The sequence below is a fragment of the Patagioenas fasciata genome, chromosome 18 (assembly GCF_037038585.1).
Source record: "Patagioenas fasciata isolate bPatFas1 chromosome 18, bPatFas1.hap1, whole genome shotgun sequence".
NCBI lineage: Eukaryota > Metazoa > Chordata > Aves > Columbiformes > Columbidae > Patagioenas > Patagioenas fasciata.
Window position 1 is genome coordinate 369,791 of NC_092537.1, and position 27,050 is coordinate 396,840.

The 27,050-nt window shown below is 68.4% G+C and overlaps 6 protein-coding genes across 15 annotated transcripts; 3 read left to right on the forward strand and 3 right to left on the reverse strand.

The window, feature by feature from the left end:
* Window positions 1-291: 291 nt before the first annotated feature.
* Window positions 292-8,609, reverse strand: HGS (hepatocyte growth factor-regulated tyrosine kinase substrate). Of its 4 annotated transcripts, none has more exons than XM_065852281.2 (21): window positions 8,472-8,609; window positions 8,139-8,223; window positions 7,836-7,911; window positions 7,323-7,415; window positions 5,422-5,545; window positions 5,094-5,146; window positions 4,528-4,596; window positions 4,230-4,354; window positions 3,925-4,003; window positions 3,741-3,839; window positions 3,270-3,365; window positions 2,890-2,928; window positions 2,659-2,802; window positions 2,301-2,511; window positions 1,963-2,135; window positions 1,713-1,853; window positions 1,460-1,637; window positions 1,253-1,386; window positions 835-951; window positions 592-684; window positions 292-514 (listed from the first exon to the last, which is right to left on the reverse strand). In XM_065852281.2, the coding sequence occupies exons 1-21, from the start codon at window positions 8,506-8,508 to the stop codon at window positions 413-415; spliced, it is 2,268 nt and encodes a 755-aa protein (XP_065708353.1). In that variant the 5' UTR covers window positions 8,509-8,609; the 3' UTR covers window positions 292-412. The 4 variants fall into 4 exon arrangements, with proteins under 4 accessions (XP_065708353.1, XP_065708352.1, XP_065708351.1 ...); XM_065852280.2 differs by having other exon boundaries at window positions 2,301-2,514; XM_065852279.2 differs by having other exon boundaries at window positions 1,460-1,640; window positions 2,301-2,514.
* ARL16 (ARF like GTPase 16) lies at window positions 8,590-10,073 on the forward strand. Of its 4 annotated transcripts, none has more exons than XM_065852285.2 (5): window positions 8,603-8,703; window positions 8,952-9,011; window positions 9,103-9,216; window positions 9,438-9,553; window positions 9,715-10,073. In XM_065852285.2, exons 1-5 carry the CDS (start codon window positions 8,617-8,619, stop codon window positions 9,923-9,925), a joined length of 588 nt encoding a protein of 195 aa, XP_065708357.1. In that variant the 5' UTR covers window positions 8,603-8,616; the 3' UTR covers window positions 9,926-10,073. The 4 variants fall into 4 exon arrangements, with proteins under 4 accessions (XP_065708362.1, XP_065708357.1, XP_065708360.1 ...); XM_065852288.2 differs by having other exon boundaries at window positions 9,754-10,073; XM_071816568.1 differs by having other exon boundaries at window positions 9,809-10,073.
* Window positions 10,074-10,845: 772 nt separating this feature from the next.
* Window positions 10,846-18,445, reverse strand: TMC6 (transmembrane channel like 6). Of its 2 annotated transcripts, XM_065852392.2 has the most exons (21): window positions 17,955-18,031; window positions 17,690-17,799; window positions 17,373-17,491; window positions 16,940-17,062; window positions 16,674-16,832; window positions 16,465-16,570; window positions 16,270-16,366; window positions 15,924-16,178; window positions 15,087-15,277; window positions 14,871-15,015; window positions 14,445-14,600; window positions 14,061-14,236; window positions 13,846-13,927; window positions 13,365-13,462; window positions 13,125-13,220; window positions 12,740-12,815; window positions 12,398-12,531; window positions 12,012-12,188; window positions 11,781-11,859; window positions 11,588-11,666; window positions 10,846-11,198 (listed from the first exon to the last, which is right to left on the reverse strand). In XM_065852392.2, exons 2-20 carry the CDS (start codon window positions 17,743-17,745, stop codon window positions 11,595-11,597), a joined length of 2,397 nt encoding a protein of 798 aa, XP_065708464.1. In that variant the 5' UTR covers window positions 17,746-17,799; window positions 17,955-18,031; the 3' UTR covers window positions 10,846-11,198; window positions 11,588-11,594. The 2 variants fall into 2 exon arrangements, with proteins under 2 accessions (XP_065708464.1, XP_071672666.1); XM_071816565.1 differs by lacking the exon at window positions 17,373-17,491 and having other exon boundaries at window positions 17,955-18,445.
* Window positions 18,446-18,643: 198 nt separating this feature from the next.
* Window positions 18,644-21,010, forward strand: SYNGR2 (synaptogyrin 2). The gene is made up of 4 exons (XM_065852393.2): window positions 18,644-19,002; window positions 19,287-19,524; window positions 19,789-19,928; window positions 20,028-21,010. The coding sequence occupies exons 1-4, from the start codon at window positions 18,877-18,879 to the stop codon at window positions 20,223-20,225; spliced, it is 702 nt and encodes a 233-aa protein (XP_065708465.1). The 5' UTR covers window positions 18,644-18,876; the 3' UTR covers window positions 20,226-21,010.
* Window positions 21,011-21,295: 285 nt separating this feature from the next.
* TK1 (thymidine kinase 1) lies at window positions 21,296-23,719 on the reverse strand. Its single transcript, XM_065852388.2, has 7 exons — window positions 23,586-23,719; window positions 23,382-23,413; window positions 23,127-23,240; window positions 22,953-23,046; window positions 22,565-22,654; window positions 22,368-22,487; window positions 21,296-22,257 (listed from the first exon to the last, which is right to left on the reverse strand). The coding sequence occupies exons 1-7, from the start codon at window positions 23,649-23,651 to the stop codon at window positions 22,099-22,101; spliced, it is 675 nt and encodes a 224-aa protein (XP_065708460.1). The 5' UTR covers window positions 23,652-23,719; the 3' UTR covers window positions 21,296-22,098.
* A 270-nt stretch (window positions 23,720-23,989) lies between these two features.
* Window positions 23,990-26,999, forward strand: AFMID (arylformamidase). Of its 3 annotated transcripts, none has more exons than XM_065852485.2 (11): window positions 23,990-24,146; window positions 24,213-24,303; window positions 24,381-24,485; window positions 24,554-24,602; window positions 24,793-24,878; window positions 24,952-25,024; window positions 25,385-25,482; window positions 25,653-25,731; window positions 25,945-26,074; window positions 26,226-26,330; window positions 26,474-26,999. In XM_065852485.2, exons 1-11 carry the CDS (start codon window positions 24,117-24,119, stop codon window positions 26,522-26,524), a joined length of 897 nt encoding a protein of 298 aa, XP_065708557.1. In that variant the 5' UTR covers window positions 23,990-24,116; the 3' UTR covers window positions 26,525-26,999. The 3 variants fall into 3 exon arrangements, with proteins under 3 accessions (XP_065708557.1, XP_065708556.1, XP_065708558.1); XM_065852486.2 differs by having other exon boundaries at window positions 24,009-24,146; window positions 26,451-26,999; XM_065852484.2 differs by having other exon boundaries at window positions 24,008-24,303; window positions 26,451-26,999.
* The last annotated feature ends 51 nt before the right edge of the window (window positions 27,000-27,050 follow it).

The following is a 27,050-nucleotide window of genomic DNA, read 5'->3' on the forward strand; positions in this document are numbered from 1 at the left end:
GCGCCTCGCCTCGATGGTGGGGCGGGGAGGAGGTGGCGCTCTAGCCGCTGGGTCTGCCGGGACTCGCTGGCCCCGGTACACGGCGCGCCCCGAGCGCTCCCGTTCCGCACAGCGGCCACGGCCCGCTCGCTGCTCACACACCGGCTGCTCGTTCAGAACATTTTATTGTCACCGATCGCACTCGGTGTCCCCCGCAGGGGGCGGGCAGGGAGCGGCGGGGCCGGGGCGAGGAGCAGCTGGGACCGGGGCGGGACGGGGCGAACCGGGCGGGTCCTGCCCGGGCCGGGGGGCCTGGGGAAGCGGCCCGGGGTGCAGGGCCGCCCCCCGGCCGGACGCTTGGTCCCACGCCCCCGGGCAGGGACGGGGGCGGCGGGGCGGGGCGGTGCAGTTGGTGCTAACGGGACCCGGGCGGTCAGTCGAAGGAGATGAGCTGCGCCTCCCCGCTGCCCTGCGGGGGCTGCGCGGGCGCCGGCTGCGGTTGCGGCTGCGGGGGGGCCCCTCCCGCGGGGGCCACCTGCAAGGGAGGAGGCGGGTCCGTCAGCGAGCGCACCCCAGGGCCCCGATCCCGGGACCCCGGCCCCCAGCACTCACCTGCTGGTAGAGCGGCTGCTGCCCGGGCAGGTAGGGCTGCGCGGGGAGGCTGCTCAGCGCCGCGTCCTGCCCCGGCAGCGCGGACAGGAGGCCCTGCGGAGGGGCGGGTCAGGCGCTGGGGGCGGCAGCGCCCAGGGCAGGGGAACCCACAGCCTCCCCCGCCTCTCCCTTCCCACCACCGGCACCGCAGGCCCGAGGGGCTCCACGGGCACATGTCCTGCAGCTTGTCCCCGGTGCCCTCACCTGCATGCCGTAGGGCTGATAGCCCATGGAGACTGACTGGCTGCCCATGTAGCCCATGGTGCCCGCCTGGGGGGCCTGCGAGATGGCCGGGATGCTCTGCGACTGTGAGGCCGCGCTCTGCAGAGGAGAGGCTGGTGAGACGGCAAGGGCAGCGCCCCAGGACCACCACTGCCCTCCCTACTTCCCTGGAACCAGGAGTCCTCCCTCCGCACCCCTGGGAAGCCCAAACCCGGCTCTGGCCCCAGCGCGCTCCCAGCGACAGCAGCGGCAGACCCAGAGATCTGGGGCCAACCAGCCCTCGCTCCCACCCAGGGGTCCCATCCCTGAGCCAAGGCAAGTTGCACCAGCCCCACAGAACGTCCTGGCCCTGCAGAATGCCACGAGCCACTGTGACAGTGTGGCAGGCCACCGCACTTGCCTGGTAGCCCTGCGTTGCCGTGGGCTGGTAGGAGGAGTAGGCGGGGGTGGTGGTGGGCACCGCCGCCCCCTGCGGAGCCGCCTGCCCGCTGCCCGTGCCCGGCTGGTACATGTAGGCGTTCACCATGCTGGGATCTGGGGGAGGCAGAGATTGAAGCACCTGCCGTACGCTCAGCCCCCACCACACAGGACCAGCTGCCCGCCACACCTGTCCCTGCAACGGGCATCGCGCTGTACGGCCCCGAGCCCCCCTGCGCCGCCTGGTTCATGTACACGCCGTGCATGGGAGAGCCCTCGACTGAGCCGGCCGGGCTGAAGGTGCTGGGGAAGCTGGTGGGCCCAGAGGGCTGGTAGATCACCCCGCTGGTTGCGGGCATGGCCTGGAGCTGCTGGGGAACGAAGCGAAGCTTTAGGCCACATCCCCTGGGCCGGGCCCGAGGGGCTCTGGCCAACAGCCGTACCTGCGCATAGGGCAGGGAGAAGGCCGGCATCTGGGCTCTCATCTGGATGGTTTGCTTCTGCTGCTCCAGGCGCAGCTGCCGCTCCTTCTCCTGCTCCTGCAGCCGCTGGATGGCCAACTGCCGCTGCATCTCCAGATACTCCTGCGGGAACACGGCCGTGACGGGCAGAGCCAGGGCCCCGCAGCGTCCCCTCCCGCCGTGGGCTGGCTGACGCAGCCCTGGGGACCCTCGCAGTGCTTCCCTGCCTCACCTGCTTCTTCTGCCTCATGATCTCCAGCTTCTGGGCCAGCTGGATCTGGCGCTGGCGCTCTGCCTCCTCTGCCGCGCGGCGCAGCTTCTCCCGGTGCTCCTCCCGCAGCGCATTCAGAGCCCCACGCGCATCCCGGATCTGGGCCAGTTTGTCCTGCAGACCCTCGTAGTACACTGGGGAGGGGAGAGACGGCGTCAGGGACCCCTCAGGGCAGAGCCCTCGGACCAGCCCTGAGCACCGCCCGCCCCTTCATGCCGCGTTGGCTGTGCCAGGGAATGCCAAACCCCAGGACTTGGGGCAGCCCCCGGGACACAGCCCCGCCAGGCAGCTCCACGTACGCCTGCGCTCATCCAGCTGGTTGAGCAGCTCCAGCAGCTGCGGGTGCATGTTGTTGATGGACTGGAAGAGGGACAACACGGCCGAGTCGTTGGTGATGCTGCGGCCCCGCATGTGGTTGCTCTTCATGCGGTTGACGAAGGTGGTGACCGCGTTCTGCAGCGCCTTCAGGAACTGCTCATGGTTCTCCTCGGACTCGCCGTTCTGGTACTGCTGCTGAGGGACGGGCAGCCGCTCAGCCCCAGCCCTCCCTGCCGAGCCAGCAGCAAACCCACGGTGCTGCGCGGTGGGCTGAGGGAAGCAGTCGGGTGCTCCTCACCCCCCAGAAGCTGCCAGAGATGGGTCCAGGCCCCCCCTTACCTCAACAACCCCCAGTGGGGGGTGGTGGGCTTCCCCCGGCTGCGCAGCGGGCTCGGTGAGGGACAGGGGTGCTGACGGCGTGGGGCTCTTGCGAACCTCCTCTTGTTTCTTCTCCCAGTAGTTGCGGTTCAGGTACCGAGCCAGCTGCAAGAGAAGGCAGATGAGCACCACAGCCCCGCTGGAGTGAGCCTGCGCCTGGGACTAGCAAGGTCTGGATCCCTGAGTCCTCACCTCCGGGTCAATGTCCTCAGCCAAGGGAGCAGAGGAGTTCTGGAACAAGACAGAGAGAGAGATCCAGTTCAGAGAAACCAGAGACCCGCAGCTCCCACACCCGTGTCCTGCTCAGCTGTGGCCACGCGCAACCCCCAGTGCTGCACACCAGGAGACCGACCGGTGACAGCCGGTGCGTTCGGCAGAGCCGTGGCAGCTGCCGCGAGCAGCAGAGGCACCTGACTGCCGGCTGCAAACACAGCGGTGCTGTGGGAGAGCAAGGGCCTGAACGGGGCAAATCTCTTCTCTCAGAACACGGATTCGATCCCACTCGGCCCAGGAAGGCTGCACAGGGCAGCCCGAGCCCCTCACTCCACCATCAGGGGCCCCCAGGGACCTACCACGGGCGGGGAGTAGAGCGTGCTGACCGGGGGTGCTGACGAGGTGACGGGTGTGGGCTCGGCCTTCGGGTACATGGAGTAGGTGGTTTTCTGCCTCTGCGAATGAGAAAAACCAGTCAACTCAGGGACAGTTCTAGACGGCTCAGGTCACCCAGTCAGCACCAGACAGGGCACACTGAGTGGGCGAGTTCCTGGTGACAGCAGGCACAGTTGGCAGAGCCGGCCCACACCTGGTACCGCTGCTGCAGGCCGGCGTGCCCAGGGCTGCCCATGCGGGCACAGCCTGTGGCCGTGACCCGGCGCTGCAGCACAGCTCCTGCCTGGCTCCACGTCCACCCCCTCATCCTGCGGGCCCCCAACTCGCTCACACCAGGACACGCCTGGGGATCTGTCACCACGCAGCCAGGAGGGGCCCAGCACATCTGGGCTGTATGGCAACAACCGCTCCCCGACGCCAAGCAGGGCACGAACCATTCTCTCCTTCTCCTCAGCCTCGGACTGAGACAAGGCGATCGCCAGCTGCAGCTCCTCCTCCTCCTGCAGAGCCGTCTCGTCACGCTTGGGGGGCAGCTGCAAGCAGCGGGTGAGAGAAGCTCAGTGAAGGGACCGAGGTGCAGGGCAGGGTCACTCGCTGAGCAACGGGGCCGGCGCTCACCTGGGACTGCTGCGAGAGGGGGCTGGTCAGGTACTCGGGGGGCAGCTCGGAGGCGGCGGCAGATTTACCCTCAGCTTTCCTGCAGTCAGAAAGAGGCAACAGAGCAGAGTTAACGTTCCTTCCTCTGCGCTGGGGCCCCAGCTCTGCACAACACTACAGCCATAACTGCTCTCAGGAGAGGAGCCCAGCCCGGCCCACGCAGCTGGGGAACCCTGGCTCTGCCCTGCAGGAAGGTGGCTCCACACCAAGTGTCCCCTCTCTGTTCTAGCTGTCACAAGCAAAGAAACACCACAAAGGGCACTGACTTGTTGAGATGTTCGTAACAGGGCTCGCAGACTCGCACTTCCTTCTCAATCCCGAACTTGGGGATGGTGGAATACTTGGAGGAGCATTTGCCACAGAAGATCTGCCCGCAGGCCCTGCAGTGATGCTGCAAAGGATGGAGACATCAGCACATCAGATGCTGCTTCACCACTGGAAACATCACTCAGACGCTCCTGGCCTGCGGCCCAGCCCTGACACGCTCGCACGTGGGGGCAGGGAACCCCACGAGCCCTGGGGCTGCGCGGGACGGGGAACTCGAGGGGCAGGAGCAGCACCCACCTTCCGCGTCACGACACCAAACTGCACCCGGCACCTGTGACACTCCTCAGCGTCCACCCAGTCGGGAGCCTGTTGGGATAAGGAAAGTTGTGTGAGGAGGGGAAGGCGGCCCCGGGGAGGACAACTCAGGGAGCCTTCCGGAGCTGCCGGGCTGACCAACGCGCGCTTCTGAGTGGGGGGACTGAAGTGTTTGCAGCTCAACAGGAAATATCAACCCCTGCACACGACCTCCTCTCATGTCACCAGAGACTGACGCTTTCCCAGTCAGCAAGAGGTGTTCTAGGAACATGTGTGCACAGCAATGGCTTCAGCAGTGCCCTGTGGCCCTGTGCAGACTGCCGTGCGGCTGGAAGGCCACCCAGTCGGGGACAAGACTAACTCCCTGTCCTGGTCACATCTCCCCTCCCTCTGGCAGTTTTGGGGTGAACGGCTGTACACGACCCCAGCAACTGCCCGTGTGACAGCTGGAGCATCACGCACCCAGCGAGGCCTCTGATCTGCACGGAGTGGAGGATGTTAGCAGGGACGGGACAGGAGAGTGAGGTGGGTCCCGCAGCAGAGCTCACCCTTTCTGCAGCGAACATGGCATCGCTCTCCTTGAACTCCGGGAACACGTGCCCTGCGGGAGAAGCGAGAGTCCCGTGGGAAGGGGCTCCTGTGTGCGGGGAGGCCATGGTGCCAACACCCTTGTGCCGTGGGTCCCGGCCACGCGACAGGCCCAGCTCAGCTCGGCCCTGCCCGTGATGTGTCACAACTAACGCCAAGGAAAAGCTCAGTATTGCATGTTTAGATTTGGCTAACACCAGGCAGGACCTGACAGCCGCTCCTCCTCCTGTGCGGCTCCTCCAGAGCTGCTTGGCCACTTGTCCGCCCCCCTCTGCCCACGGTCCTCACCTTCGACCTTCATTATCTGGTAGGTGTCCTGCACCACCTTGTACTTGGGCTCGTTGCGGAAGGCGTGAGCCCAGGCCTGGATGAGGTACAGGATCTTGCTGCGCACACTCGTCTCCACTTGCCGCTGCGCAGAAAAGGAGGAGAAAAAAAATCTGAAAAAAAGACCCTGGAGCCCAAAGGCTGGTGTGGATCCCCCAGGAGACAGCCGGAAACACCGTCCACAGAAAGAGACTTCAGAGCAGTTGCACGAGGTAAGAGCTGCAACAGGGTAGTTCAGAGCAAGGACCACGTGCTCCTTCGGCCTCCCCGCTCCACCCACAGCACGAGCAAGGAAACGTCCTCCAGAGAGCGGGGATTGACCTGGGAACGCTGCGGTTACGCTGCTTTGGGAAACTTCCCACAGAGCCTGGCGCAGGCACGAGCACGGGCTGCTCGACACCTCACACGAGCACCCCGTCCTGCACCTGGAAAACTGCAGGACCCACGGTGACGCAGCCCCGTCCGCCTCGCCCGGGTGACAGGCAGCGCAGCTCGCGGCAGAGGGCCTGGTGGGGCTGGTGCCGGCTGTCAGCACCCCCAGCCCCAGACTCCTGCCCAGGAGCAGCCAAAGCCACCGCAGGATGCGGCACGGTGAGGACAGCGGGGCTGGCTGCCCTCTGGAGGCCGGGATGCCCGTACCACAGGTTGAGGAGCTGGAGGGAACCTGGCCAGGCTGCTCCTGTCCCAGGCAGCCCCCGAGCGGCTCTGTCACCAGCTCACCGCGCACTCACATGACCGGCTGCTGCAGAAATTGCCCAGACGCGCAGCAGCGTCACCAAGCTCCTGTTTCAGAGAGCTCAGCCCACAGCGTGACTCCCTGACAATTCCTGCAGCTCCAAACTTCTACAAGACTTGGCAAAATCCTGTATTCCACAAATGTCACAGCCCGGAGCCTCCTCAGAACTACGGCCCTTTCACCAGCCCTGGGCACTCACAAGCAGCAAAGTTTCAAGCGTAGGACAGCGGGTCTGCAGCAGTTGTGGAACTGGACTGGACAGAACCACAAAATGTCCTGATCTGTTCTCATCTGATCTCCTCAGTGCTGGAGGGACCGGGCTGTGACGCCCGCTCACCCGCGGCCGTGTGTCAGCAGATCCCACACGGAGGCTGAGTCAGCCCTGGCAGGAGGTGACAGCAGAGCCGCCCTGCAATGGTGCGCGGGGCCACGGGACTCGTACAGCTCAGTCACCAAATATCTGGGTCATCTGGGCACCTGCTGCCTGGGCGTTGCCGTTCTGGGGCCGAGAGCTGGAGAGACGAGTTCTCATTTTCACTTCACTTGTGGAAGTCTCCAGCCGGAGAACACACGGAGCTCACGAGACAACACGTTATATCAAACTGGCAAGTGACAGAGCTTGTGACAATGGCCTGGCACTGAACATGGCCAGGTCCAGGTCCTGCAAAGCTCCTCAAACAGTTCCACAGGCCAGTGAAATGGCCAAAATAAAGAGGAAGCTTCTGCTCGTTTTGGCCTCCCCGTGTGCCTCACGCGGTACCACAGGCAGGACTCACCTCACCGCTGCCCAGCGCTGGACCGTCACCTGTTCTCCTTTGCCGGCTCCAGCCAAGCAAAGCGTTGCACACAGGAAACCGTCTGGGCCTTTGCAGCGTGCCCCTCCCCAGTTCAGAGCACGGGCAAACGTCACCTCGCTGTCACAACACTCCTCCCCCCAGCGGGCACTCCCGAGTTCCCTGCGCTCACCCTCACACCACACAACACAATTTGTTCTTTTCTGAAACACATTTCCTGTATCCCTTCTGCTCCGTATACAAATGGAATGAAAGAGAGAACATGCACGTTTGCTGCTGCGGCTTCTGCTATGCGCCCAGTCAAAAACAACAATAAAATCAGAGATATTTACCTTGAGTATTTCCTTCAGTTCCTCCATAGTCTGTTTATTGGCCACCTCGTCATGGACTGTTTGGCCACAGTTTTTAACCACTGACTCCATAACCTGCAAGGGCAAAGGACAATATCAGCCCATGGCTTTTGTCCTCTGTGGCTCACGACGGGTCCCAGCACACGTCACAGGTCCCTGCGGCAGCACAGCGAGATGGGGACACCAACCACGAGTCCTGCTAGGGCAGCGCCAGTGAAGCCTGAGAAGTGGACACTGCCAGGCTAAGGGCAAGTGACACAGCGATGGCTTGGTGGCCTTTGTACCTCCGCTGTGCAGGGACAGTGTGTTCCAGCTGTGTCTGTTCCTAACGCTGAGGTGGAATTCAAGAACAAAAACTGCGGCCTGTGGACTGGTCACAAAACTCCCAGCCCATCGGGCAAACCCTCGGCGCGGCACAGCTGGCACAGCTGGGAAAGGACCGGCAGTTCCCGGCCTGGGACCCAGCCCGGCAGCGCTCGCGGTTTGGGCCGTTACCTCCAGTGCGTAGAGAGCCACGTGGGGATTCTTGTCGTTGACTTTCTTCTTGATAGCATTGACAGCGTATTTTGCTCTGGGTGAGGAAGGAGAGTAAGCTGAGGTAACCAAGGATGCAAGGGGAGGTTCCACCCGCTGCTGGGACCCTGCTCGCCCCCACCCTGACAGCGGGGCGCAGCTTGCCCGCGGTCCCCATCGCTCCCCGGAGGCACAAACACCCCGCAGCTCGCGCATCGCCGGGGATGTCGTGCCAGCCGTGCCCCAGCAGCCCGGGCCGCCCCGCGCGTCCCGCCCGGCGCTCACTGCGTGTCTCCCTGGCGGATCATGTCGCAGATCTGCAGGATGGACTCCCAGTCGGTCTCCAGCAGCAGCTGGCTCGTGGCTTTGTCTGCAAGGAACGGACCGTGAGGCCGCTGGACGCGGTCCTGCCCGTCCCGCCGCTGCGTTCGCTCTTCCCCGCCAGCCGCCCCGGGCCGCTCGGTACCCCCGGACCCGCTGCACCGGCTCCCGCGGGCCCGGGCCCGGCACCACCCGCCCAGGCGGCCCCGAGACCCGGCCGCGCTGCGCCCGGCAGCCGCCCGGCCCCGCCCCGCCCGCCGCGCCGAGGGGAGGGGAGGAGGAGGCCGCGGCCGGTACCGAGGAGCCGCTCGAAGGTGCCGCCGCCGCGCCCCATGGCTGCCCCGCGGACCGGCTGCCCCACCGACCCTCCGCGGCCGCTTCCGCTTCCGGCAGGGGTGTGCCTCCTTCCGGCAGGGGCGTGGCCGCTTCCGGCAGGGGCGGGATGGCGGCGGCGCGGCGGCCGGTGCCCACGTGCCTGCTGCTGGGGGCGGCGGGCGGCGGGAAGAGCCTCGTGGCGCGGCGGCTGCGTCATATCCGCGGGACGGGACGGGACGGGACGGGACCGGGGGAGGGGGCGGGGCGGGACGGGACGGGACCGGGACCGGGACCGGGGGAGGGGGCGGGGCGGGGCGGGGCGGGACGGGACGGGACGGGACGGGACCGGGACCGGGGGAGGGGGCGGGGCGGGACCGGGCGGGCGGGCAAGCAAGCAAGCAAGCAAGGAGGGGCGTGTCCCAGTCCCCTTCCCAGGCGCCGTCGTGTCCTTAACCCGCTGCACAGCTGAGCACCGAGGACGGGAACACGGAGCTGGGCGCGCCCCCGGCCACGCTGCCCACGGTAGGCAGGGCCGGGCGGGGCCGTGAGCCGCCCGGCAGCTCCGGTGCGGCCGGGGCCCCGTGCGCAGCCGCCGAGCCGCCTGTCCCGGCAGGTGGGCACCAACCTGAGCGACCTGCGGCTGCCGCGGCGGGCGAGGCTGCGGGAGCTGGGCGGCTGCATGGGCCCCATCTGGCCCAGCTACTACGGCGAGTGCAGCGCTGTCCTGGTGAGCGGCGGCACCGGGACCCGTCACCAACGGACCCGGCCCCAGGGATGGACCCGGCCCCAGGGACGGACCCGGCCCGGGGGAGGCGGGGGGACGCCCATGGCCGGGGGTCGGCCCCCGCTCCTGCTCTACTGCGGGGAGTCGGCTCCCGGTTTCAGCCCCGGTTGCCTGATTGCCCTCCCCGGGCTCTCCCACCGCCGCTCTCCCCTCTGTCCCCACAGTTTGTGGTCGACGCTGCCAACCCCACGCAGGTGTCCTCGTCCTGCGTGCAGCTGCTGTCCGTGCTCTCTGCAGCGCCGCTGGCCGCCGTGCCCGTCCTCGTCCTCTTCAACAAGATGTGAGGAGGGGGCTCGCCGCGGGTGGGGTGTGTGGGGACAGCCCCAGGGTTTGCGCTAGTCCCCTCCATCAGTGACACCGAGGAAGCCCAATGTGTCCCGGGGCAGCAGCTGCGCTTTGCCACACTAACCGGGCCCACACGGACCAGGGCTGTGCCGGCAGGAGCTGCCCTGGCGGGCTAACACAGACCCCCCGCTGCAGTGACCTGCCCTGCTACATGTCGCTGGCGGAGATGAAGTCGCTGTTTCGCATGCAGGACATCGTCTCCTGCGCCACGCAGTCCATCACGATGCTGGAGACCAGCGCCCGTGACGGCACCGGCCTGGCCGATGTCCTGCAGTGGCTCCGGGCCACGCTCGGGGACGCCCGCTGACCCCAGCCCTGTGGCGGCGCCGGCGGCTCCTGGCACCCAAGGTGGCTGTTGAGCAGCTGCTGTGCGCGGGGCTGGGAATGGGACAGGGTCGCAGGCTGGCGCTGGCCCTGACCCCACGGGACTTCACAGTAAAACATCCACCACGCTCCAGGCTGGCGTCTCCCCTGTGCTCGGGTGGAAACGCTGGTGTTCTGGGGGAGGGATGAGCCCGAGCCCCAGAGGCCAGAACAGGCTGGTGCGGGGCCGTGCTGGTGACTTGGGCAGGAGCGGGGGTTGCAGGCAGCAGCATGGGGGCAGGGGCTGGGAACGGCTTCAGGGTGGAGGCCAAGTGTGCAGGGGCTCCTACCTGTGGCTTTGGCCCTGCAGGGCTCATGCAGCCACAGCACGGGTGACCAGGGACATGAGTGGGTGGCAGGGGCCAGCGCAGGCTGAGCCACAGGGCTGCCCCGCTCGGGGGGTCTCACGAGCTGCAGCATCGGCCCACGGCTGCTCCCCAGCACTCGCCTGGGCTCAGGGAACAGCTGGGTCTGCGCAGGGAACCCGGCCCACGGCTGCACCGATAAACTGTGTCTGTGTCCGCACCGATAACCGGCCCTGCTGGCCTCACCCCGCGGTGCAAGAGCCAAGTCACGCGGTATTGTGGCTGCCCGGGCCCGGCGCGCACCGCGGCACAACCTCCCTGGGTGCCAGGGCCGTGCTGCGGGCACAACCAGCGTCCCCGGGGCAGGGGCTGCTGCGGCGGGATGGGGGAAGCGGCTCTGGGGCTGGGGCTGCGCTCTCTTGCCGGGGCAGCCAGCGGGTGGGCGGTGGTGCTGAGCACACGCGGCCCCGGCCGCCGTCCCCTCCCCTAACGAATGCTGGTGCTACCGCACCAAACCCGCTCACCCGCTTCCAGCGCAACAGGTCAGACACAGGCTGGGTGCTCCCGCAGCTGAGCTTTAATGATCCGGGTCAGCCTGCGGCTGGGGATCCAGCACCCTCGGGTTGCTCTGCCCGGCGCCTGGCACCACCGTGGCTCTGCGGAGCCCATCCTGCTGCGGGGCTGTGCCCTGGGCTGTCCTGGTCCTGCTGCGCCTGCTGTGTCCCCAGCAGCTCTTGGCAGTGGGAGCATCCCTGTCCCTGTGCTGCAACGTCCCCGTGGAGCTGCTGCTGCCATGTCCTAATATGTCCCTGGCTGCAGCAGAGGATCTCCCCAGCACCCCACGGTCCCGCTGCTCCCCACGCTGCGATGGGTGCGATGGGTCGGGCCCCTTCCTGCCCGAGGCGTGTGACACTGAGGGGACAGCAGAGATCAGCATCTCTAAATGTCCCCATCCTCCTGCTCCCTGTCCCAGGTCTGTCCCCATCCCCATCCCCTGTGCTGGCTCTGCCGGCAGCTGGTGCCATCCCCGGCAGCACAAGGGACCCAGTGCCCCCAGCACCGGGGCAGCCCCAACCTGCACCCCCAGCTGCCAGCAGAGCGAGGGGTGACAGCTCTGGCTGCCCTGTCACCTCCTGCACCTTCCCGCTCCCGGCACGCAGCGCTTGGCCACGGCCAGGCTGGCCCTGGCAGTGCCGTGTCACCATGGACCACACCGGCACGGGGCAGGGATGCATCCCCGACCCTGCGCCCACCCGAGCTCCCGGCACCCAGCGGCCCCTCTCCCTTGGCGCCAGCCTCACCTGGGACTCAGGCGCATCTCTCTCTCCGCTCGTAAACCGAGTGAAGCTTCTGAATGAGAAATATTTTATCTTCCCCCTCCTGCAACAGCACAGAGCGCGGTGAGCACCGGCAGAGGCGGCGGCGCAGCCAGGACCAGAGCCCGAGGCCGGCAGCGCCGGGCCAGGGCCGGACCGGGGCGCGGGGCTCACGCACGTTGGCGATCTGCTCCTCCAGCAGGCGGATGATCCGGCGCTGGCCTCTCACCACCTGGACGTTGAAGTAGATCACGGCTCTGCAACGACACGCAGGACGGGGTGGAAGCCGGGGATGTGGCGCTCCGGGCACAGGGCTCTGGAGCGACACCCCGGCTCCCAGCCCCCGCTCCGGGCTGTGCCCGGGATCCCCAAAGCACGGCCCGGGGTTCCGGCTCAGGGCTGGACTCACAGCAGGACCCCGGACATGAAGAACAGGAGGAAGCTGTTCTCCACCAGGTGCTGCTGGACCCAGGTGAGCCAGGTGATGTTGGGGTTGGACTTCTCCAGCACTTGCACCCAGGTCTGCCCTGACTTGTAGATGGTTTCCAGCCCCCGGAAGGGACCACAGGTTTCAGACGGCTGCACCCTGGGCAGACAGAGCGAGGCGTGGGTCAGAGCGACGGGCAGCCCGGCCATCCCCAGGGCTGGACAAGGGGCCCTCCCCCTGCGTCAGGAACATCTGGCAACAGCTGCTGTTGCACAGCCCTGCGCTGGAAACAATGGCTCCATGTGCCATCAGTGTGGGAGGCACCGACCCCCAGCCCCTGCCCCGCGCCCGGGCCGGCGGGTACTCACGCCCAGATGGTGTAGGAGAGGAACACGGCTGCGCCCAGGAAGGACGGGAAGCACAGCAGGGTGATGAAGATGGTGCTCATGCGAGACGCCTGCCAGGGCGTGCTGGGCGCCCGGCAGTTCCGCATCAGGCTGCTCTGTGGGCAGGAGCCGTGTCCCCGTGCTGCGCCCCGGGCCCCGGCCCGACCTCCCGCCCAGCGGAGCCCAGGGACACCCGGTCCCCCACGCCCCCTCCCTCCCGCAAGGCCGCTTGTCGTGCCGCACCGGGCGGCCCCTCTGCCGCAGCAGGACGCGAGGTGCCCATTGCGGGGATGCACGGGGGGCGCAGGGGGGAGCAGCTCACACCTTTTTGATATAGAACAGCAGCAGCAGCTTCAGCGTCTGCACGGCCGGCAGGAGCGGGGCGAAGAGAGCACCCAGCCTGGGGGGGTGGGCAAGAGGAGCTGAGCTCTGGAGCGGCCAGCGGGGGATGCTGGGCCGGCACTGGGACTCTGCTGCCGGTGCCCCGTGGTTCTCAGCCCCCACCACGCAGGGAGCGCGGGGGCTGCAGCTGCATGGTGCTGGCACCAGGATGCCTGTTTCCCCCGTGTGGGGCTGTGGGGTCTCCCTGACCCAGCTCAGTGGAACGTGCAGCTCCCCGTGCCTGGTCCCTGCCCACCACGGGGCTCCCAGGGACCACGAGGCATTTGGCAGCAGAGGAAGAAGCCGCGCCAGGCGGGAGCCGTCTCACCAGGTCAGGGTCTGCCCGTAGATCAGCTCCAGCACGTTTTGAGCAATGTCAAACTCGGGCTTCTGCTTCCTCTTCAGCCTCTTCTCCAGGATCAGCCTGGGAAGGAGCAGAGCTGGACTCCCACGCCGCTGCTGGGAGGGTGCTCGGTGCTCCCTCCTCCCCTGACCGCGGCAGAGCCGGGTGCGCCGGGGCCGTGCCGGGGGTGCCGCGCTGCGGGGGGACCCTCCCGGGGCACATTACCTCCAGAGCAGCTCCCTGAAGAGCGTGTCCAGCAGCGTGAACGTGAAGTCCATCACCATGAAGCGATACAGGTCCTGCCCCACACACGTCTCCCAGCACTGGGGGGAAGCAAAGGTGGCACTGAGTGTGGAGCGAGGCCTCTCCTGCCCCTTGACTCTCTCGTGGCCCCCACGGGGTGTGAGGGGCCGTGGCGGTTTTCCCTCCCCACGCCCTTTCCCAGCCCCCCAGCCCGAGTGGCCGTGTCTGGCTGTTGCGCTCCCTCCCCAGCACAGGAGCGGACGGTGCCTGCGGCGCTGCCCGGCAGATCCCCGGCTGCCAGACCCTGCCCGTGCTGCTGCCGGGGCCAGGATGGCAGCCTCGGCGCCGCTCCGCGCTCCCGGGCAAAGGGCGGTCTGGACGGCGTGTCCCAGACAGCTCGCACGGGCACCGTCTGCCCCTGGCGCCGACCCGGCGGAGCCCGGCCCCGCGCGGCAGTGCTGACCTCCTCCGTGGAGCAGACGACCCTCCGGCTGAGCCACTGGTAGCACAGCAGGCCAAGGACCACCATCTTCAGAATGAGGTTCCTGGGAGCAGGAGCAGGGCAGAACCCCTGAGTGCTGGGGATGGAGGGGCCGAGCCCCACCTGTGGGGTGCCCGGCCCCAAAGCCTCCCCCGGGACCACGGGGCTGCAGGATGCTCCCTCCCCGGGCAGCCCACCTGCAGATCGCCACGTAGACCCGCGCGGCGGGGGAGTCCTGGCGCTCCCACCGCGCCAGCAGCGTGTACAGGTGCGGCAGCAGCGTGTTGAGCAGGGACACGGCGAGGGGCAGGACCAGCAGGACGGCTTCCCGCGGCTGCCGGCCGCTGTCCCGCGCACGGAGCTCCTGCTGCACCTGGGCAGCGGGTACCGGGCTGAGCGCGTGGCTGCCGGCAGCCCGGCGCCCGCGGGAGGGCAGCAAACGCCGGCACCGGGAGGGGGCTGCGGCCGGGGGTACAGGGGCTGCCCCCGCTTCCCGGGGCTGCCCTAGCCACCCTCCCCAGCGCCCTGCCCCGGACCCCCAACAGCGGGGCAGGAGCCCCCTGGCGCACGGCAGCACTCACCGTGTGCATGTGCTGCGAGACGCGGTGCACGGCCAGCACGCCGCCCAGCACCGTGCCCAGCGAGAGGGCCCAGGCCAGCAGCAGCACGGCGCAGTGCCCCAGGCGCTGGCAGAGGCTGCGGGTGCGTGAGCGGGAGCGCTGCTCCGCCAGCAGCTCCTGCAAGAGAGCGGTGCCCGCGCTGCCCAACGTGCTCCAGGTCCGGACCTGGGGCCAGGGTTTGTCCTGCAGCACCCAGCAGGACCCAGGCGGCCAAAGGGCAAAGTGCTGGTGCGGGGTTGGAGTCGGGGGCATTTGCAGCTGCAGAGCCCCCTGTGCAGGGGAACAGGGGTGCTGAGCCCTGGGGTCTGGGCTGGCTCTTGCAAACGCCTTCACGCGCCCGCTGCAGGGCTCAGGGCGTGCGCAGGCAGCTCCAGCCCAGCTGCTCACCTTCAGCTGGGTGCAGATGTTCTCGCACTGCAGCTTCACCGAGCGCCTCTGGATCACCTTGAAGTCCCAGGCACAGAAGACTTTGATCGCCAGGTCCCCCGCGGAGCTGCCCACGCGATAGCTCTCCCCAAAGGAGCGGGACATGCTGCAGCGAGGGGGGGGCATCAGGGCATCGGGCAGGGGAGGCTGGCAGTGCCGGAGGCGATGCCCACCCACCTGTACACCAGCAGGACGCAGGTGACGAGGAAGGAGCCCCCGACGCTGAAGACGTAGGCCAGCGGCATGTTGTATGGCAGCGGGGGGGCTGCAAGGGGACACGTGCTGCTGTTGGGGCCGGAGGCACAGGGGTCGTTGAGGGTGGTGTTGCTGTAGTAGCCGTAGTACAGCAGCGAGTGAGTGAAGGAGCCCTGTGGGGAAGCGCACGAGGATCATGGTGATGGCAGCGGTGCCTGCGGCTCCCTGCCCAGCTCGGCACAGCCCATGGGGACACAGCCCTGGGCTGGACCGGCACCAAGCGCCCACTTCTGCATTCACAGCACTGCGGATCCAGGGCCCCAGCTATGTGAGGGCAAGGATGGGGACATCACCGTGGCAGGGATGCAGGGCAGGGATGGGGACATCACCGCAGCAGGGATGCAGGGCAGGGATGGGGACATCACCGCGGCAGGGATGCAGGGCAGGGATGGGGACATCACCACAGCAGGGATGTAGGGCAGGGATGGGGACATCACCGCAGCAGGGATGCAGGGCAAGGATGGGGACATCACTGCGGCAGGGATGCAGGGCAGGGATGGGGACATCACCGTGGCAGGGATGTAGGGCAGGGATGGGGACATCACCGCGGTGGGGATGGGGACATCACCGCGGCAGGGATGCAGGGCAGGGATGGGGACATCACCGCGGTGGGGATGGGGACATCACCGTGGCAGGGATGTAGGGCAGGGATGGGGACATCACCGCGGTGGGGATGGGGACATCACCGCGGCAGGGATGCAGGGCAGGGATGCAGGGACGGAGCAGCCCCCGGCCTGGGGGTGCGCTGGCGGTGCTCACCACTCCCGTGAGGAGCTCGAGGCCAGTGAAGGGTGGGGGGCTGGGTGAGGCAGGGGGATACGCAGCCTGCAGGGCCACCACGAAGACCAGGAGGATGAGGAATGAGATGATGTTGAACATAAGGAGTGTCTTGAGGAAGAGGAAGTAGGAGAGGACACTGGAGCCGAAGCGGCCCCCGATCTGCTTCAGGGAGTAGTGCCAGAGCTCCGCGGCGGGGAGCAGGGAGAGGAGCCTGTACCAGAGGCCCCGGCAGCCCTGGGGAGAGGGAGCACAGGGGGAGCACCGGGGCCGCAGCCTGTGCCGGAGCCCCCAACAGCTGCTGCGCAGCCCTGTATCCCAGCCTTACGAGGATGACGCAGCCCCTGGACCATCCACAGGGAGAGGAGGGGGCCCGGTGCTGCGTGTGCTGCCTCGGGGGGCTCGTCTGCCCGCTCAGCTCCCGCCTGCCCAGCAGAGAGGGGGGTCAGGGGGTGACAAGGGCCCTGGGATGGCCCTGGCCCTGGAAGCCCTGCCTGGCCAGGGCTGGCAGGACAAGACCTACCGGAGGGTGCGTTTCTCCGCCAGGCTGAGGGGCACGGTGAGCAGCATGTGGCTGCGCTGGCTGGGCGAGAGGCTCAGCAGCTCCTTCACCAGCAGGTTCCGCTTCTCTGGGGGCGCAAGGGGCTCAGGACATGGACATGGCATGCCCATCCTGAACCCGGAGCGAGGACAGCGCCAGCACCGCCTGCCCCACTCCCGACGGAGCCTCACCTTCCAGCGTGGCTCTGGCGGGGTCGGTCTCCAGGTCGTACTGCCGCAAACTGGGCCGTGCGGCGCGGCAGAGCTGCTGCAGGGGTGGGCGGCTGCTCTGGCGCCGCAGCCGGGCGGTGCGGTTGTAGTACTGGGAGATGATCGCCCCACGGCTGCGCCCTGCAGGCGGGAGCAGGGCAGGAGGGTGGGCGCCACGGCAGAGCAAGGCAGACGGGAGAGCTCTGCCGGGGGGCTCCTGGGCCTGGGGAAGTATGGGTGGTACCCACCGATGGTGCGGCTGGGCATGCTGGCGAGGATCCGCAGGGTGGTGGAGTAGCCAGGGTGCTGTTCGCCCTGCCCAGGCTCCTGCCAGGCTGCGGCACCTGGGGGGGCCAGGTGTGCTGGGTGCTCTGGGAGAGCAAGCACAGGGTGCAGTGTGGTGAGAGCCAGAGCACCCACAGCTCGTGTCCTCACAGCCCCGCTGCCCTGGTGTGTGCTCTCCCAGGGGCATCCCCCTCTCCAGGAACACCCTCTGCGTCCCCAGGGGCAGGTCTGCCCTGCTGCCTGCACTGGCAAAGGTGTCAGCAGCTCCTACAAGAGCTTTGGCTGCAGCCTTGGCACGGGCGCTGCTGGCCCAGGCAGGGTCTGGGACAGTGGATGGTTCGGGCCACACACACTGTCCCCATCCCACCGCCCTGGCAGCGGCCACAGCACTTTTACCTCTGCCCCTCGCCTGCATCTCCAGCTCCACACCCGCCTCTACCAAGCTGCTCTGCTCCTGGATGAGCTGGTGGAAGGAGGTGTGCAGGGCTCCTTCGTTATCCGGGCTTGGCTCCTGGCTGCAGGGACACAGACCCGCTCACCGGGGCTGGGCTGGGCCCCGGGGCAGGGGATGGAGCCCTGGAAAAGCCCGAGCGCCAGCCCCGAGCCCGCCGTGCTGCCCGGTGCCCGCTGCAGGCGCTGCCGTGTCCCGCAGGATCCCGTGGCCGAACGTGCGGGGCCCGGGCTGGGGAAGGCGCGGGCAGGGCCACACTCACCCATCGCCATCGGTGTCCGCCGGGACGCGCAGGGTGAAGGAGGGCGGCCGGGACATCCCGCTGCGGCCGAGCCGGTCCCGGCGGCGCCGCGCTCCCTCCGACGCGCCGTCCTGAGCGGCGAGCGACGGGCGTCAGCAGCTCCGCGCCCCGGCACCCGAACCCGCTCCTGGGACGGGGACAGAACCGGGGCCGCTGCGTGCGGGACCCTGGGGAGCGGGTCTGGCGTGATCGCGGGGCTAAACCCGGGTCTAATCCCAGGACTAACCCCGGGGCAAACCCGGCTCGGCGGCGGAGCAGGAAGGAAGGGGCGGGCGAGCGGATGGGGGAGGCGGCACAGCCACTCCTGCCCGCGCCGGGGGTTCGCACCGCCCCCGGCCCGGGGCTGCGCCGGAGGAGCCCGCCCGCCCTTCCGGGGCCGGGCCGGAGCCAGCGCGCACCGCGGGAGGGCCCGAGCGGCCCCCGCGCTCCGCTCGGGAAGGGCATGGCGGGACCCGCAGCCCCGGGGCGGCGAAGGCGCCCCTTCCCCTCCCCCGCGGCAGCCCCGACCCCCGGGGCTCAAACCACACCCGGGGAGTGACACTGGGGCAGAGACCTCTGTGTCCCCGCCAGCGCCGCCCCGCGGCGAGACCGCTGTCCCGGTACCAGCACCGGACGCAGGCGCGCCCCAGGGCTCATCGACTCCGCCCGCACCGGGCAGACGCCGCGGCTCTGTGTTGGGTGCGAAGCCGGTACCGTCCACCGGCGGGGAGGGCGAGGGAGCGCGGAGCCCCAACACAGCCCAGCGCGCCCTCCTGCCACCGCCGGGTACCCCCGCGGAGCCCCCCGTTCAGCTCCGGCCGGGGCTCCGCCGTCCACGGCGCCGCCCGTGGTCGCGGTTGCTGCACTGGGGCCACGCGACCGCGGCACCGGGAGGGCGGGAGGCATCGGGAGCAGCGCCGGGCGGGCGCGGTACGGTCCGCAGGGGCGGCGGCTGCCGGTCTCCCCGCTCTGCGGGGCCGGGCGGCTGCGGGGCGCGGGGGCACCGGCGGGAAGCTGACGTTGCGCTCGGCGGCCGGGCGGGGGAGAGCCGGTCCCGCCGGCCCGAGCACAGCCCGCTCCGCCCCGGCCCGCCCCGCTCCGCTCCGGCCCGGCCCTCCCCGGGGCGGTGCCGCGCAGGAGCGGCGGGGAGCAGCGGCGGCTCCGGCGCGATGGAGGGTGGTGGTGGTGGTGGTGGCGGCGGCGGCGGCGCGTACGGGGCGGCCAAGGCCGGCGGCGCCTTCGACCTGCGCCGCTTCGTGCAACAGCCGCAGGTCCTGGCGCGCATCGCCAGTGCTGTGAGTCGGGGCGGGACGGGACGGGACGGGACGGGAGAGCCTTGCACGGCCTGGCCTTCCCCTTCCTCCTCCTCCTCTCCGCCCCTGGCCCCGGACCTCGCGGCCCGGTCCCGTTCTTCCGCCGCTCCGGGAGCCGCACTGCCCGGCCCGGCCTCCTCTCCCGGCCCCCCCGTCCTGCTCCGCCGGAGCCCTGCCCAGGCCGGTGCCCCCAGCCCTGCCGGGCACGGGCAGCCCTGGACGCGGCTCCGGTGCCGCCCACCGGACACTTGCTCCCGCCTCTGCAGGTCTTTGCCCTGATCGTCTTCTCCTGCCTGGTCGGGGAGGGCTACACCAACTTGCCCAGCTCCTCCGAGCTCTTCTGTGTCTTCAACCACAACGAAGATGCCTGCCGCTACGGCATCGGTATTGGTGTCCTCGCCTTCCTCGCATGCATCTTCTTCTTCATGGTGGACATCTACTTCCCCCAGATCAGCAACACCACCGACCGCAAGTACCTGGTCCTGGCAGACCTCTGCTTCTCAGGTACCGGCAGCCCCGGGCAGGGCTGCGCCTTCTGCGGCTGCTACAATGGCCGCCCTTGTCCCGTGACGTGGCTGCCGGTGCCTGGCGAAGGGAGTCGCTCCCGCCTGGCGCGCTGCCCACGGGCCACGCGCTGCCTGCTGAGAGCCCCGAGGAGCCGCGGGCAGCAGCACGGGATGGCTGCGCCGCCGGGCTCCCGCACCGGCCACTGCAGGGACCGCCCTGGGGACCCGCCCGGGAGCCCCTCACGCCACCTTCCTCCCATAGGTCTCTGGACGTTCCTGTGGTTCGTTGGCTTTTGTTTCTTGACCAACCAGTGGTCCTGGACGCAGGCCAGGGACGTGCAGATCGGGGCTGACTCGGCCCGTGCCGCCATCACCTTCAGCTTCTTTTCCATCTTCTCCTGGGTGAGTGAGGCCGTGGTGGAGCCCGGTCCTGCTCCGCTGGGGAGGGAGCGCTGGGGGTCCCGGGGCAGCCCTGACGCCACCGGCCCCTCCTCTCCCCAGGGCCTCCTGATCGCCTTCGCTTACAAGAGGTACAAGATGGGCGTGGAGGACTTCGCTCGCAGCTACATCGACCCCAGCGCGGAGGTTCCGACTCCGTACTCCAGCTACCCCAACATCAGCCATGACAGCTACCAGCAGCCGCCCTTCACCCACACGGCAGAAACCCCGGAGGGTTACCAGCCCCCTCCGGTGTACTGAGCCCCTGCCCGCGGCCCGGCAGGGACAGCTGTTCCAGTGCAATTCTCTGCGGGTGGGGTGGGAGGGACTTGAGACTTGACGGGGAAAGGTGTGCAGGGTGGCGGCTGCTGCGTGTGAAAGCCGCCAGGCTTTGGTGTTGGGGCACAGGGTGGGCCTGGTCCTGCCGCTGGATCCGCAGCCGGGTGCGTGGTGGGTGACGTGACTGCTGAGCGCGGCTCCGGGGAGGGTGGGAGATGGGGCTGGGCTCCTGCCCCTGGGGAAGCAGCGCGGTGGGTGTTTGCACCCTTGGCTCTGGCCTGGCTGTGGCCGCTGCCCTGGCCGTTCCTGGTGCCGGTGCCTTTCCAGCCCAGCTGAACCTCCCAAGCACCAGGCGGTCCCGCTCCTGCCTGTGCTGCTTCCTGTGCCTTCCCCGGCTGCTGCCGTGTGAGCTTGATGCCAAAGCCCTGTCCTGACCGTGACCTCCGTGCTGTGCCTTCCCGCAGCCTGCGCTAGAGCTGCTGGTGCTCGGATGAGGGTTGGGGTCTGCGGGAGCAGCGAGCGCTGGGGTCTCAGCATGGCTGGGGCTGCTCCTGGGGTCCCTGCACCCCGCGCTGTCCCCGCGGAAGCGTCGCCACTGTCCTGTGTCCCGCGGGGGCTGTGCCGCTGGCTCAGGGGGTGTTTGCTGCTGCTGCACCTGCTGTGAAGCCGCTCCCAGCAGCAGCATGCGGTGTGTGAGCTCTCGCTGCTGGGGCTGCCCTCGAGGTGTTTGTCACTGTAGAGATGGAATAAAGTTTTTCACCTGGCCAGCACCTGCCTCTTCTCCCGGGAAGCCAACGGGGCTGCTCCTCTCCCCGAGGGCCGGGGGGCCCAGGGGGGAAGCAGCAGGGCCGCCCCAGCCCTCTGCTGTGCTGCAAACAGCACACTCATGCTCCGTCTATTTTTAGCGAGTCCTCCTGCTCCTCGCAGTTGGGTTTGAGCAGAGCTCCAAGCCCAGCCCAGACTGCTGTTTGTGATCAGCCTGTGCCGTTTGCACACGCTTAACTGCAGGGAAGCCTCTTCAGAGCAGTCTGGTATAAACCACACACAGGCAATTTCATTAAGTTATTTATTAACCTAAACCAGCGACAGTGCTGCCTTCCCTGTCCCTAAGGGAGGGCCCAGGCCTGGCACTGAAGTGCTGTGAGCACCACAACTGTCATCACTTCAAGGACACAGCGGGAGCAGGGGGCTCAGGCAGCCGTCATCCCCCAGGTGCTGCCTCCTCCCAGCTGGGGTGCAGGCAGAACTGCAAGTTCCAGCAAGCGTAACAGCACCGGACAGGCTGTGCGCAGGCGTCCTGAAGGGCGGCTGAGGGCCCGGCTGCTGCTACGCGTGTCAGTTGAGAAGTTGTGCCACAGCTCTATGACAAGGATCAGGTTATCTCCCCAGACTGCGTTGAAAAAGGAAGTGGCTTTAAAATACTAAGTTACTGTACATTGTCTTGAGAAATCTGGAATTTAGCAACAGTGCACAAGAGATAAAGGAACAGTTGCGTTCATGGGCAAGTGAACCAGCCACCAGAGCCAGGCTGGACACGGCAGGCGAGCAGCCAGGTGGGCGATGGAAGCCTTGCAACCTGGCTCGCTCTCACAGTTTTCCGGGATGTGTCAGTGTGGCAGCTTCTCCGTGTCCCGTGCAAAAACTGACTTTTTGTCAGGCTCCCGCTACCCCTGGCAGCGGGTCCAGTTGGTCCCAGTCTATTCCAGCACTCAGTGCAGAGGGACAGCTTGGGCTGGCAGGCAGAGCTCAGACAGTTAACAGTTTTGCTAAAAGCAGGGGAAGCCACATCTGGTGCCAGGGAGCTGCAGCATTCAGCTTCCTTGCTCTTGCTTCTCCCCGTGCGGGAGCCCAGCAGTCAAGAAGCAAAGACCTTCCGGGAGGCAGCCACATCCACCTGCTTCACCCCCACGGGCACGTTCTCCTTGTTTTCCGACCCTGGCTGCTGAGGCCGCTTGCGGAAGTAGCAGGCTCGGCACACAGAGTGGTACTTGTCCGCTCCTCCAATCACTTCAACCTGGCAAGAAAACCAGGAGTGACTGCAGAGCCCAGGCCCCTCGTGGATCTGGACCGGCAGGACTGGCGAGATGAAGCGGCTGAAGCGCTTTGTGTTCCAAGGGAACTCACCTCCCTCTCTGCTCCAAGCCGCTTGGTGTAGGAGGCTTCTCGGTAGCACTCCATGCAGACGGCGTTCAGCTTCACCACGCTCTCTGCCAGCGGCACCAGGTTCAGGATGCTCCCAAAAGCCTGTGCCAGGACAGCAGGGGATGCTCTAGGTTCCCTGAGTGTCCCAAAGTAGCTACTGTATTGAAAAAGTGTTTTACCTTTCTCTGGAAAGTCCCATCAAGAGCAGCAACAATGACGGTTTTCCCAGCGTTGGCCATCGTCTCACAGAACTCCACGATGTCTGGGAACTACAGGGGGCCCAGAAACAGCGTCAGGGGGAGGAAGGGGCAGCATTTCACTCGGGACCCAGCAGCACAGGGCACTGGGTAAGTCAGATCTCCCGTGAAAGACTCCAGTCCCACGATCCCCAGCCTGCGGGGACCAGGGGAAGGGCTTGACTACACTGGCATGATCCAGCAGCAAACTGCCCCAGGGTATTTCTTCCCACCCCCGCCCGCAGAGAACTCAGCCCTCCTCCTCACAGGGTGCTCCAGAGGGGCTGTGCCCCGCAGAGCTCCCCAGGGTCTGCCCTGGCCGCGCACTTACGAACTGTCCCTCGTCAATGCCGATGACCGCGGAGCCCAGTGCCTGCTGGTACACGTCCCTGAGGAGACAGGCTGGCAGGGCCTCCATGGTGCTCCTGCAGAAGGGCGAGACGGTGAGACCTGCGAGCCAGGCAGCATGGCTGGGCCGCAGGGAGGGTCCTGCCCGGGGACTCACTTGTCGTGCGTGGAGACGCCGGCGGAGCCGTAGCGCGTGTCCTTGGCATACTTCACCAGCAGGCACCGGTACTGGGCGAGCTGGAACCGCCGCACCCGCCGCATCAGCTCCGTGCTGCAACAGACGGGTGTGAGCGGCCCCGGGTGCGGCCCAACCCCCGGCCCGGTCCGGCCCGGCCTGCCCCGGCCCGGCCCGCGCTCCGTCCCCACTCCGTCCCCGGCCCGGCCCGCGCTCCGTCCCCCGGCCCGGGCCTACCTCTTCCCAGAGAACATGGGCCCGAAGATCACCTGGGGATAGAACCACGGGGGTCAGCGGGCTAGAGCGCGGCTGGGCGGGAGCACCACGCGGGCAGCCGGCAGCCCCCGGTCCCCGTCCCGCGCAGCCCGGACACCCCCGGTATCGGCCCCGGCGCGGCCCCAGGGGCTCTGAGCGCCGCCCACCGCCGGAGCCGGCCCGTACCTGGATCTGGCCGCGCGGGCGGCTGGGCGAGCCGGGGTGCACGCCGGGCACCGTCAGGCAGTTCATGGCTGCACCGGCGGACTGGCTGCCCGCGCGCGCGCGCCTCTGCACCTCGGCGCCGCGCCAGCCAATCCGCAGAGGCCTCACGCCCACGCGCCGCCGTGCCAGCCAATCGGAGGAGGGTTCGAGCCATCTCGCCGCCAATGGGCACACAGGCGCTAAAATTCTTATTTCTTTTGGCGCGCGTGCGCCCCGGCCCGCGCCGCCTTCCCGGCGTGCACCGCGCTCCCGCCCGGCGTTGCCAACCTGGCCCCGCCCCCCCGGGGCGGCCAAGGGGAGCGGGGCGGCCCCGCCCAGTGCCCCACCCCCATCCCGTGACCAGGCCCCACCCTCTGGGTGGCCAATGGGAGCGGGCGGGCCCCGCCCCCGGGCGGGCAGAGGGCGCGGGACAGGGATCGGGATCGGGATCGGGATCGGGATCGGGATCGGGACCGGCACCGGCACCGGCACCGGCACCGGCCCGACCGCAGCATGGGCGGCTGGCGGGACATGCCCGCGGAGGTAGGGCCCGGGGCGGGCGGGTGCGCTTCTCCCGCCGCCGCCCGCCGCAGCCGCTGCCGCCCGCAGGCGCTGGAGGAGCAGTACTCGCCCAGCCGCTGGTCCCCCCGCCTGGGCAGCGACGCCGTCATCCAGGCGCACATGGCGGCCACGGCGGCAGGTGAGCGGGCGGGGCCGGGGCCGCTCGGTGTCCCTGTCCCAGCCCCGGCCCCGCGGGACGCGTCCCTCCCGCCGCAGGAACCCGGCGCGCCCGGGCCGGCACCCAGACCGCGCTGCACGTCCCCTACGGCGACGGGGCCGGGGAGAAGCTGGACATGTACCTGCCGCCGGACCCCGCGGGCGGTAGGTGCTGGGCGGGCGGGGGGCGGGCAGGGCCGTGTTCCCCCGCTCACCCCGGGCTGTGGTCGCAGCCTTCCCGGTCCTGCTCTACATCCACGGCGGATACTGGCAGTGCCTGAGGTGAGCGGCGCTGCCGGTGCGGGGATCCCTGGGGAAGGGACCCCCCGGCCCGCTCTTCCCACGCCCCTTCTCACGACCCCCGGCCCTGCTTGGGGTGCTCGGGCTGCTCCCGGGCTGTGCCGGCAGAGCCCAGCCCGCAGAGCCCAGCCCGCAGAGCCCAGCCCGCAGCCCGCCCGCTTCTGTCTCACAGCAAAGAGGAGTCGGGATTCGCAGCCCCCCCGCTGGTGTCGCGGGGCGTGGCGCTGGTGGCCGTGGGGTACGACACGGCCCCCCGAGGTAGGTGCTGCCCAGCGGGGGCTGCGGCCACCCGCGCTGGCCCGGTGCCCGCCCGACTCTGCCCTCTGCGCAGGCCACATGGACGCCATGGTGCTGCAGGTGCGGCGCAGCGTCGTCTTCCTGGTGAAGCGCTTCCCCGCGACCAGGTGGGCACCACACAGCTCCCGGGGTCCCCTCTGCCCCCGCGACAGCCGCTCTGAGGCCTCCAGGGCAAACTGTGCCCGTGTGGTTCCCGGGTGGTTTGGTGCACGGAGGTGGCTGCGGCAGCAACAGGAGGGGGCAAGCGAGCCCTGTGCTGTGACACTGTGACACAGGCTTGGTGTCCTCGGTCCGTTTGGCCTTGGCCGCGTTGCCTTGTCACTGCACCACGTGTCAGTCAGGCAGGCTGGGAAACGTTTGAGCTGCTGCACGTGGGCTGCGGCGCTTACGGCTGCACGCAGAGCGGGGTGTCCCGAGGCAGCAGCCACCGCCACTGCCCGCACTGGCTCACGGCTCCTTCTCTCCAGAGGCATTTACCTGTGTGGACACTCGGCAGGGGCCCACCTGGCAGCCATGGTGTTGTCCACAGACTGGACGGGATACGGAGTGGTGCCGGATATCAAAGGTAGCGCCGCCGTGTCCGGGCGCGGGAGCTGAAGGGGAGCTGGCGATGAGTCTCTGCTACTGTGGGGCTGTGCGGCTCAGAGCCGAGGGGCAGGCACAGGAGCTCCTGGGTGCAGCGCTGCACAGGGGGGGAGCCGCAGGGCCCCTCAGCGCCGGCACTTGTGCCCCCAGGAGCTGTGCTGGTGAGCGGCGTGTACGACTTGGAGCCCATCCTGCACACCTACGTGAACGACGCGCTGAACATGAGCCAGTGAGCGTCACCCTGTGGGGACAGCAGCTGCAGAGGGACAGCCAGGCTGCGGGCAGCACCAGCGCCTCTGCCCCTGCCTGCATCCCCTGCCTGCACCCCTGCCCGTGCTGCTGGCACCACCTGCCCCAACCCGGAGCACGGCCGAGGACACGGGTGCTCGACAGGCAAAGCCGTAACAAGGGTCCGAGTCAGCTGCCACCGTGATGTCCCCAGGGAGGTCGCCCGCAGGAACAGCCCCCTGCTCTGCGTGCCCCCGGCAGCGCCCGCAGCCTGTGAGGTGCTGGTGGCCGTGGCCCAGCACGACTCCCCGGAGTTCCGCCGGCAGTCGCAGGAGTACGGGCAGGTGAGGCCCCGGCACCGCTCCGGCCTGCTGAGCTGGGATGGGGAGCTCGTGTGCTGTACCTACCATTCCACGGTCAGAGCAGCGTTGCTGCTGCTGTGGGGACAGCACATGGGGGTCGGGGTCCCTCCCGCCAGCGCCGCTCTCCCCACAGGCCCTGCGCGCAGCCGGCTGGTCCGTCTCCATGCTGGACCTCGCCGGCGTGGATCACTTCGACATCGTTGAGAAGCTGTCGGAGGACAGCTATGTCCTCACGCAGGTAGGGGAGCAGCTCCCGTCCTCGCTTTGCTCTGAGCGCAGCCCGGACCAGCGCAGGACGCTGTGCCGAGGCGGCTGCGGGGCTGGCGGGCGCCTCACAGGGCTCAGTTCCTCATCCCAGGTGATTCTGAACTTGATTTCAAGAGCTTGATGGCATGTTGGGAGCAAACCAAGCTGGGAAACAGGCCGGCATGACAACGGCCGGCAGCCTGCCTGCGCCCTGCCTGCGCCCTGCCTGCGCCCTGCCTGTGCCCTCCCTGTGCCCTGCCTGCGCCCTGCCTGCGCCCTCCCTGCGCCCTGCTGGCACCCTGCCTGCATCCTGCCCGCACCCTGCTGGCACCCTGCCTGTGCCCTGCTGGCGCCCTGCCTGCACCCTGCCTGTGCCCTGCTGGCACCCTGCCTGCACCCTGCCCGTGCTGCTGCTCTCGCTCCAGCGGCTGTTGCCTCCAGACACCCCGTGCCCTTGTGCCCCATCCTGCCTGCAGGCAGGTGGGGGCAGCACCCGTTGTCACCGGTTCTGGTGGGGCTGTTGTTCCTCTGCCGGGTGTTCCTGCCTGTCTGGAGCGCGGGGCTGCCGGGTCTGTGGGGCTCTGGACACCCAGGCAATGACGTTTGTTCCCTTGGTTTCCTTTACACCGGTTATTGCCAATACAGAATCAAACAGGAACAACGGCTGCTGGTGTAACTGCGCACCAGGCGTGGCCGCTGCAGGTTGTCCTTC